This window comes from Equus przewalskii, chromosome 20, assembly GCF_037783145.1.
Source record: "Equus przewalskii isolate Varuska chromosome 20, EquPr2, whole genome shotgun sequence".
NCBI classification, from domain to species: Eukaryota; Metazoa; Chordata; class Mammalia; order Perissodactyla; family Equidae; genus Equus; species Equus przewalskii.
In genome coordinates this window covers 8684431-8696044 of record NC_091850.1, presented here as the reverse complement: position 1 = coordinate 8696044, position 11614 = coordinate 8684431, and the positions used below count along the sequence as shown (strand labels likewise).

General features: G+C 34.1%; 1 protein-coding gene across 2 annotated transcripts in view; it reads right to left on the bottom strand.

The window, feature by feature from the left end:
- Nucleotides 1-11614, bottom strand: part of SREK1IP1 (SREK1 interacting protein 1) — a 121461-nt gene that overhangs the window by 72258 nt on the left and 37589 nt on the right. For both annotated transcript variants that reach the window (XM_070587461.1, XM_070587460.1), the window contains exon 4: nucleotides 1359-1431. In XM_070587461.1, coding sequence (XP_070443562.1) covers nucleotides 1359-1431 — 73 coding nt within the window. The remainder of the gene's footprint in view (nucleotides 1-1358; nucleotides 1432-11614) is intronic.

The window sequence follows — 11614 nt, the reverse complement described above, 5'->3', positions numbered from 1 at the left end:
TGAAGTCCTTGACTGCCGTCCTCATTTAGGGATGCTGACTTTCCCCCGTTTCTGTAATGTTGTCTTCCCTTCTCTCCCTTGTCTGCTTCCTAGACTTCCACCATTTCTGAACTTATTTTCTCATGTATTCTCCTGCTCCCTCTTCAACTCTGTTATTCTCAACTCTTGTCTGTTTTCCTGTTTTAAAGACCCTGCTTGACCTCTGGATTCTGACCAGAGCTGCTTCTCTTCCTGCACATTTTTCTTTGCCTTTTTGGTCCTGGATTCTCACTTTTAGGGGAAAATATTCGACTTTGACATAACAACTCTATTAGGTGGCATTATCTCTGCCAAGTGTGCCCAGAAAAGTTCACTTAATTTCAGTCCCCGTCTGAGGCCTGTGAGGCCCAAGGCAGTGAAGCTTGACTAAGTAATCTGTTACTATAAACAAGAATACTAGAATTTGGAAGAAAATAGATAATCCTACTTTTCCTATAAGCAATCCACTTTGCCGTGCAAATGATTCAACAATACACTAGTCAGACTATACAATACACTGGGCTCCACCTTCCTATTATTCTTTAACTCTCAACACTTGAAAGTGACCTAACTTTTCCTATTTATAAAATTAAACGTTAAAATGTATATATTAAATGCACAGTGACAACACCTGAGTTACAGAACCTACTGTCAGAGAACTGGGGTCCAAGCCAGATATTACTATTGCCAAGTGCCTTAAAAAAATGTCAGTATGTGTATGTTTACTCTAGTATAAATGAAACTGCTCTCATCAACCATGGAAGAAGTTGCCTCTTAATTTTTGATCAATTTGTTTAACCAGTTAGTTGTTAAAAGAGTTGATACTAAAAACTCATAGGTGACTACTGAGGGTTCTGAAAGATGAGAAGGAATTTTTAGCAAGACAAGTGAATACATAAATCCTCTTAATAAATTAATTTCTTAGCCATGGCAATGATATTTTGAGAATACAAATATCTAAGCGCCAACTTCATATATATGAGGACAAAATACATATGTGAATAATATAAACATATGTCCTATTAAAAGCTTAGCTGATCTTCTAAAACGTAAAATTCTAGAATACAAATAGAATACACAAAAGAAGGGGAGAGGATTGTTATTTATCTATATCTACATTTGCTCCAAAAAGAAAATTTAAAGTGTCTGACTGTTGACTTTATTTTTGATTCCTGACATAAAGGACTTTGTTATTTTACTGAAAAAACTGAACCTCTAACTGCCACTAAGAAAAAAATTAATGTTAAATTAATGGGACTATACATGAAAAATAAAATTTTATAATCCATCCTGGATTCACAGTCTTGCTCTTTGAAAAAAAAAAGATGTTAAAAAAATACCTTTTCCTTTTCTTTTTCAACTTGATTTTCTCTTTGCTTTTTGCTTTTTTCTTCTCCTCTTCTTCATTTATTCCTGTGTGTTGAGGGGAAAGAATCAGGTTAGCATCAGTCCATATACTAATATAGTTTGTATACATTTTTTGATTTTGGTTGTTGGTTGGTGAATTTCACTGGTAAGGATACTGTACTTTTCTTGTAACAATTTTAAGATTTATTTTTATTTTATTTTACTTTTGTGAGGAAGACTGGCCCTGGGCTAACATCTGTGGCAATCTTCCTCTATATTTTTTGTATGTGGGATGCTGCCACAGCACAGCTTGATGAGCAGTGCACAGGTCCCCAATGTTTTTCCTCTTTTGAAAAATAGATTGTGGCATATATAATATTTTGTGCAACTTCTTTCTTTCATTTAACACTTTTTTGAATATTCAATTATTCTAACACCATTTGTTGAAAAGGCCATCCTTTCTACACAGAATTGCCTTTTCACCTTTGTCAAAAATCAGTTGGACTTCTGCTTCTTGGAAGATGGACTAAATGTACTTTTCCTATGCCTTCCTTTAAGTACAACTAAAACCCTTAGATATTATAAAAATAAACATAAGAAGACTCTAAAAGGTGGAAAGAAGACAGACCAGCTAGGGATCTCAAAATCCAGAGAATGAGACAGTAGTGAGTTCCCTGGAATTTCTTTTTGCTTTGTGTAGCCCGGACTTGAAGATGAAGAAGCTGGCAACCAAGCAATGTCAACAGCTACAGACAAAACTGTCCCAACAAAAGCATGCTCTCTCTAGCCAAAGGACCAAGAAAGGGACAGCCTAGTGACAGGAAACTTTTAGATAATAACTGCCTAACTCCAGCCAAACATCACAGATAAAACTATGGCAACACCTCCACCCATGCCAGCAAAGGCCGAGTGAGGAATAGATTTCCCCCTGTGAGTCTGTGATGAGGTGCCCCAACCTCCCTGCTTGAGAAGTCTAAGTAGGGAGCCAGGACTTTCATCCCCACTCACCAGTAATTAGACCTCCACTAACAATCTAACAATGTCAGTGGAAACCATATGGAGAGCCAGGACTTCCACCACCACACAGCACTAATGAGGCCCCCTCTCATTTATGCTAAAATGTTGTCAGAAGAGATTTAATGAAAGTCAAGGCTTTCACCACCACTTGCCAGTAACAAAACCAACCCTACCATGGGATACCATATAGAGAGTTGGAACTCCTACCCTCACCCAGCAGTAACAAGGAGCCATGCCCACCTTGGGTGCTGGTGGAGGCTGAGTGAGGAAACAGGTTTTCTATCTCCACCTAGCAGTAACAAGGTGTCATCCTCACTTTCCCTTCTAGGAAAATCAGATAAAACAGAAGGTCTAAAGAAAAGCCAGAGTTTAATGATATAAGATAAAAATGTCCAAATTTCAAATGAAAAGAACTCATTCAAATCAAGAACCAGGAAGACCTCAAATTGTATAAAAAATGAAGCAATCAATAGATGACAACACTTTAACGAGAGAGATATTAGAATTGTCTGAAAAAGATTTTAAAGCAGCCATCATAAAAATGCTTCAATGAACAATTATGAACATGCTTGAAACAAATGAAAAAATAGAAAGCCCCAAAGAAACAGAAAATCCAAAGAACAGAAATTTTAGAACTAAAAATACAATAAACTGAAATAAAAAGCTCAGTGGATGGGCTCAACAGCAGAACGGAAGGCACTGAAGAAATAATCACTGGAGTGGAAGACAGAACAATAGAAATCACCCAATCTGAACAATGGAGAGAAAACAGACTTAAAGAAAAGAATAGAGCCTTAGGGAACTGTGAGACAATAACAAAAGATCTAACATTTATGTCACTGGAGTCATGGAAGGTTAGGATAAAGAAGACGGTGATGAAAAAGTATTTGAAGAAACAACAGCTGAAAACTTCCTGAATTTGGCAAAAGAAAGAAACCGGCAGATTCAAGAAGCTAAGTGAATCCCAAACAAGATAAACCAAAGAAATCTATATCAAGACACATCATAATTACACTTTTGAAAACTAAAGACAAAATAAAGCAGCCAGAGAAAAATGATATGTTACTTACAGGAGTAAAACAATTAGAATGAAAGCAGATTTCTTATCAGAAAACATGGAAGCCAGAAGGAAGTGGCATAACATTTTTTAAGCCGTGAAAGAAAAGAACTATCAACCTGGAGTTCTCTACCCAGTGAAAATATTCTTCAGGAATGAAGAAGAAGTCAAGACATTCTCAGATAAAGGAAAATTAAAAGAATTTGTCACCAGCAGACATACCATATGAGAATGGCTAAAGGAAGTTCCTCTAAATGGAAAGGAAATAATAAAAGAAGGAATCTTGGAACATCAAGAAGAAAAAACACAGTAAGCAAAAATATGGGTACAATAGGCTTTCCTTCTCTTGAGTTTCTAAATTATGTTTGATGGTGGAAACAAAAACTATAACACTGCTGGGGCTGGCCCCGTGGCCGAGTGGTTAAGTTAGCGCGCTCCGCTGCAGGCGGCCCAGTGTTTCGTTGGTTCGAATCCTGGGCGCGGATATGGCACTGCTCATCAGACCACGCTGAGGCAGCGTCCCACATGCCACAACTAGAAGAACCCACAACGAAGAATACACAACTATGTACCGGGGAGCTTTGGGGAGAAAAAGGAAAAAATAAAATCTTTAAAAAAAAAAAAAAAAAAAAACTATAACACTGCTGTCTCATGTGGTTCTCAACGTATGCAGAGGACATATTTAGGACAAGTGTATTGTAAATGAGAGAGGGTAAAGGGACATAAAGAGAGGTAGGGTTTCTGTGCTTCACTTGAACTGGTAAAATACCACTGGATTGTAATAAATGATGAATGTATAATGTAATCCCTAGAGTAATCACTAAAAATGCTACATAAAATACCACATAAAAATTAAAAAACACTATGAATATATTCAAAGACACTACAGATGAATCAAAATGAAATTCTACAAGAGTTCAAGTGACACTATTGATAAATCAAAGCACTATGGGTAATTCTAAAAAATGTGCAAGTAACCCACAGGAAAGTAGGAAAAAGAAAATAGAGGAATGAAAAACAAAACACAGAAAGCAAATAATAAAATAGCAGAGTTAGCCCTAATGTATAAATAATTACATTACATTTTTAAAAGGATATCAATTAAAAGAAATTGGCAGATTGGCTTGAAAAATATGACCCATCTATATACTGTCTACAAGACTCTCACCTCAAATGTAATGATATAGGCATGTTGAAAGGAAAAGGATATAAATGGTTATGTCACACAAACATTATCAAAGGAAAGCTAGAATGGAAAGCTAGAGCTATACTTATCAGATAAAATAGACTTCAGGACAAAGAAAATTACCAGTGAAAGAAAGGAACATTATATAATGATAAAAGTTCAACTCACCAACAAGATATAGCAATCCTAAATGTATGTGTGCCAGGCAAGAGAACTGAAAAAATCCACTATGGTAGTCGGAGATTTCAACATCCTTCTCTCAGTAATTGATAGAAACTATACATAAAGTTATCAAGGATATAGAAAAACTCAAAAACACCATGAATCAACAGAATCTAAACAACGTTTAAAAAATACCCAGAAAGAGGAGATATACACATTTTTTTCTCAAGTGCCTACAGAACATAGACCAAGATAGAATATGTCCTGGGCCGTAAAGCAAACCTCAACAAACTTAAAAGAACTGAAATCATACAGAGTATATCTCTATCTTCAATGGAATAAATGAGAAATCAATGACAGAGAGATAACAGAAAAATCTCCAAACACTTGGAAATAAAATAACACACTTTTAAATAATCCATTAAGCAAAAAGGAAGTCGCAAGGAAAATAAGAAAATACATTGAGCTGAATGAAATTGAAATATAACATATCAAAATTTGTGCAACACAGCTGAAGCAGTGCTGAAAGGGGAAACTCAAGCACTAAATGCTTACAATAAAAAAGAACAAAAGTCTCAAATTAATCATCTAACCTTTCATCTCAAGAACCCAGGGGAAAAAAACCTAAGTAAACCCAAAACAAATAAAAGGAAGAAGATAAAGAACAGGAATTAATGAAATTAAAAACAGAAGAAAAATTAAGAAAAACAATGAAATAAAGCACTGGATCAATAAAGCTGACAAATCTCTAGCAAAACCATGAAAGAAAAAAATACAATATCAGGAATAAAACAGAGGATATTACTATAGACCCTGCAGACATCAAAAGGATAAGTAAAGACTATGAACAAATCTACAAATATAAATTTGACAACTTACACAGTACACAACCCTTTCTCAAAAACACAAATTGCCACCAGTCTTCTAACATGAAATAGGTAATTTAAATAACCCTTTAACTATTAAGGAAATTGAATTTATAATCAAACCCCACCCCCAAATCTCCAGGTCCAGAAATTTCACTGAAGAATTCCATCAAACATTTAAAGAATTAACACCAATTTTACACAGTCTTATCCAAAAAATAGAAGAGAATGAAACTCTTCTCAATATTCCACAAAGCTAATGTTACTCTGATACCAATATCAGACTAAAACAGTACAAAATAAGAAAACTGCAGACGAATAACTCTCATGAATATAGGTGTAAAAATCCTTAACAAAATATCAGCAAATAGAATATTTCAAAAATCAATTAATGTAATCCACCATATTAACAGGTTAAATAAGAAAAATCATAAGATCATACCAATCAATGCAGACAATGTAGTTGGCAAAATGTGACACCCAGTCATGACAAAAACTCTCAGAAAAAACAGGAATAGAGGAAAACTTCCTCAACTTGATAAAGAGCAGCTACAAAAAACTTACAGCTAACAGTACACTTAATAGTGAAAATCTAAAAGCTCTTGTCCCCTAGGACTGGAATCCAGGTAAGGAGGTCATCTCTCACCACTCTTTGTCAACATAGTGCTATAAGTTCTAGCCACTGCAAAAAAGCAAGAAAAGGAAATAAAAGCCTTATAGATAAAAGGTGAGAAATAAAACTGTTACTCTTTGCAGATGACATGGTGGTTTACAAAGAAAATACCAAGGAATCTACAAAAAACTGCTAGAACTAATCAGTGACTTCAGCAAGGATAGAAGATAAACATACACAAATCAATTGTATTTCTATTACTAGTAATGAATACATAGACAACAAAATTAAAAATACACCATTTACAATTTTTCAAAAAAAGAAGAAAAATATTTATACATATAAATCTAATAAGACATGTATAGTATTTAATACTGAAAACTATACAATGCTAAGGAAAGTAATCAAAGATCTAAATAAATGAAGAGACAGACCATGTGTTGAAGACTCAGCATAGTAAAGATGTCAGTTCTCCCCAAATTGATATACATGTTTAATGCAATTCCTATCAAAATCTCAGCAAGATTTTTTGTAGATATAGACAACATTATTCTAAAATTTATGTTGAAGGGAAAAGGAACTAGAATAATTAAAACAATTTTGAAAAAGAAGAATAAAGTGGGAAGAATCAGTTTATCTAATTTCAAGACTTATTATATAGCTAAATTAATCAAGACTGTGTGGTATTGGTGGAGGGATGGACACATAGATCAATGGAACAGAACAGAAAACCCAGAAACAGACCCACACAAATATGACCAACTGATTTTTGGCAAAAGTACAAAAGAATCAATAGAGAACAGATGGCCTTTCAACAAATAGTGCTGGAAAAACTGGTCATGTTTAAGCAAAATAACAAACCTTGACCTAAGTGTCATGTCTTATAGAAAAATCAACTCAAAATGGATCATGGACTTAAATGTAAAATGTAAGACTATAAAACCTTTAGAAGAAAGAAAAAGAAGACCAACTTTGGGATCTAGAGATAGGCAGAGAGTTCTTATACTTCACAGTAAAAGCACAATCTATAATAGGAAAAATTGAAAAATTGTACTTTATCAAAATTAAAAACTACTACTCTGTGAAAGACCTATTTAGAGAACGAAAAGACAAGCTACATATCAGGAGAAAATATTTGCAAACTGGAGATCCAACAAAGGACTAGTATCTAGAATATATAAAGAACTCAACATTCAGCAGTAATGAAATGATGTTTAACATCATTAGCCATTAGGGAAACACAAATTAAAACCATATTGAGATATAACTACACATCTATCAGAATGCTAAAATAAAAAATAGTAACGACACTAAATGCTGGCGAGGGTGCAGAGAAACTGAGTCACTCACACATTTCTGTAAGGGATGTAAAATAGTATAACCACTCTGGAAAACAGTTTGGCAGTTTATTAAGAAACTAAACATGCAACTACCATACAACCTAGCAATTGTACTCTTAGGTATTTATCTCATAGAAATGAAAATTTATCTTCACCCAAATCCTGTTAATATTAACTTTATTTGTAATGGCCCCAAACTGGAAACAAGTCAGCTGTCCTTCAATGGGTGAATGGTTAAACAAACTGTGTTATATCTACACTACAGAATACTATTCAAGAATAAAAAGAAACAAACTATTGACATAGGCAACAACCTGAGTGAATCTCAAGAGAAGTAGTGAAAAAAGCCGATCTAAAGAGGTCACATACCATGTGACCCCATTTATAAAACATTTTTGAAATTACAAAATTATCGAAATAGATAGCAAATTTTTGATTGCAGAGATTAAGAAGGTAGTAAGGATAAGAGGGAAGTAGGTGTGGTTATAAAAGGGCAATATGAGTGATCCTTGTAGCGACAGAAATATTCTGTATCTGGACTGTAGCTAAGTCACTATCCTGGTTGTGATGCTGTACTACAATTTTGGAAGGTGTTACCATTGAGGGAAACTGGGTAAAGGGTATAAAGCGCTCTCTGGATTAGTTCTTACAGTGGCATGTGAATCTACAACTATCCCCAAATAAAGTTTAATTTAAAAAGTCATTTGGCTGTATGGGTCTAGTCTGTTCCACTGATCTATCTGTACATCAATACCACACTGTCTTGATTACTTGTAGCTTTACAGTAAATCCTGAAATTAAGTTGTGTTAGTCCTCCAACTTTATTACTCCTTTTTGAAGTATTTTGGCTATTCTAGGTTCTTCACATTTCCACAAGAACTTTAGAATCGGCTTGTCAATTTCTAAAACAGCCTGCTGGAATTTTGATTGTGATTAGTTTGAATCTGTAAGTCAAGTTGGGAAGAAGTGACATCTTAAAAAGCTTGAATCTTCTATTCCATGAATATAGTATATCTTTTGATTCATTCCTTTCTTTAATTTCCCTCAGCAATGTTTTGTATGTTTCTGTCTTGCACATCTTTTGTCAGATTTATCCCTAAATGCTTCATATTTTTAATGCTATTATAAAAGGTATTTTCAAAATTTCAATTTTTTTTTTTTGAGGAAGATTAGCCCTGAGCTAACATCTGCTACCAATCCTCCTCTTTTTGCTGAGGAAGACTGGCCCTGAGCTAACATTCATGCCCATCTTCCTCCACTTTATATACGGGATGCCTGCCACAGCATGGCTTGACAAGCAGTGCGTAGGTCCACACCTGGGATTCGAACTGTCAAACCCCAGGCCGCCAAAGCAGAATGTTCAATCTTAACCGCTGCACCACTGGGCTGGCTTGCAAAATTTCAATTTTTGATTGCTTATTGCCAGCATACAGAAACACAATTAATTTTTTTGCCCATTGAATGATCTTGTATTCTACAACTTTGCTATAAACTCAGATATTAGTTCTAGAAGCTCTTTTGGTAGATTCCCTAGGATTTCTACACAGATGATCAAGTCATCTGCAAATAAAGACAGTTTTTACTCTTTCCTTTCCAAACTGGATGCCTTTGATTTCTTTTTCTTGCTTTATTGCCTGGTTAGAATCTCTACTATAATGTTGAATAGAAGTGGTAGGAGTAGACATCTTCACTTTCTTCCTTATGTTATGGAAAAATTCAGTCTCTTACCATTTAGTATGATGTAATCTTTCAGTTTTTTATGATGTCCGTTATCAAGCTGATGAAGTTCCCTTCCTTTCCTTGTTTGCTGAGAATTTTTATCAGAAATGGAAGATGGACTTCCTCAGATAATTTCTTAAAGTATTGTAATTATCATACAGGTGTTCTTTTTTAGTCTGTTAAAAATGGTGAATTACATTGACTGATTTTTGAATGTGAAACAAATCTTGTATTCTGGGATAAACTCCACTTGATCATAACATAGCATCCTTTTTACAATTGCTGGATTTGATTTGCTAAAATTCTTCTAATTGCTTAAAGTTATCTTTGTGTCTGTATTTATGGGGATACTTTTCTTGCAGTATCGTTATCTGGTTTTGTTATCAGAGTAATGCTGATCTTATAAATTGAGTTGCAAAGTATTCCTTCCTCTTCAACTTTTAAATGCTCAGTAGAATTCATGAGAGAAGGTATTCAGTTATGGGGTTTTCTTTGCTGAAAGTTTTTAAACTAAACATTTAACTTCTTTAATAGATGCAGGATAGTTTATCTATTTCTTCTTGAAAGAGTTTTGGTAGTTTATGTCTTTCAAGTAATTTGTCCATTTTATCTAAGTTGTCCAATTTATTGGCATAAGGTTGTTCATAATAGTCCCTTATTTTAGTATCTGTATCATCTGTATTGTTGTCACTTCTTTCACTTCTGATATTGGTAATGTATGACATTTCTTATTTATTGATTTATTTTTTACCTGATCAGTTTGGATAGTGATTTTTCAATTTTATAGGTCTTCTCAAAGAACTGGCTTTTGGTTTCACTGATTTTCTCTACTTTCCATTTCACTGATTTCATTTTATTACTTCCTTTCTTCCCCTTACTTTGGGTTTCATTTGCTCTTCTTTTTCTAGTGTGGTAAGGCAGAAGAAGTCATAAATTTGAGACATTTTTTCATTTCTAATACAGGCATTTAGTGCTGTAAATTTGTCTCTAAGTACTGCTTTAGGGCTATCCCATAAATATTATGCTGTGTTTTTATTTTCATTCAGTCCAAAATACTTTATAATTCCCTTTTGCTTTTTTTCTTTGATCCCATGGGTTATTTAGAAGTGTGTTGCATTACAGATATTTGGGAATTTTCCAGAAAGCTATCAGTTATTGATTTCTAATTTAATTTCCTTGTGGTTAGAAACATACTTTGCATAACTTTAATCCTTTAAAATTTACTGAGACTTGTTTTATAGCACAGAATAAGATTTATCTTGGTAGATGTTCTCTGTGCACTTGAAAAAAACAAAAACAAAAACGTGTTCTGCTCTTGTTGGGTGAGGTGTTCTGTAATGCTAAATAGTTCAAGTTGGGTGACAATGTTATTTAAGTTTTCTATGTCTTTTCTGATTTACTGTCTACACGTTCCATCAATTATGAGAGAGGTGTGTCTAAATCTCCAACTATAACTGTGGATTTGTGTATCTACAGGGATTTTCCCTGGTAGTTCTAACAGGATTTGCTTCATATATTTTAAATTTTGTTATTCAGTGCATAAACACTTAGTATTTTTATGTCCTCTTGACTAACTGACTCTTTTATCAATTATGAAAAAAACCTCTTTATCCCTAGTAATATTCTTTGTTTTGAAATCTACTTGGTCTGACATTAAAATAATCATTTTAGCTTTTTCTTGAGTAGCTGTCTTCTTTTAGTAGCTACAATAAGTTCAGAATAACTATTGTAAATATGTCCACCAAAAAAAGATGGGAGAAAGGAAGCAAACAGTAGCTATGAAAATAATTTCCTCTTCCATCTAGGAATGATGGGTAAGGAGCCCACGAACTAGATTATATAGATAAATTAGTTCTAATAAAAACAAAATAATCCTAGAATTCAATAAACCTTTTTTCCTGGCCATCTACCCTTAGGAACTAGCAGTACTGACGAGGGTAGGCAGTACACACCTAAGCTATGAGAATTCAAGCACTGAAGACAACAGTTTATTTTAGATAGTCCAGTGTTTGTATACTACCACTCTTAAAACTATTCCACCTCTATTTATTGAGGTTCCTTCTGAGACAGGATGCTGAAATGTACATAGGCATAGCAGGGAAAATAATCTGAGTTTTTGCAAACTAATAATTTCTTGGAAAATGATACAACCAAGCTTTGGAGTACAAAATAGAAGATAAGAAGGTCCTTATGTACTTTAGCACTTAAATTTTGTAATGTGGTGGTCTCTTATGTAACATACGGGAGTCAGAGGTTATGATGCACGGCTTAGAGACAGCTTTGGGGTAG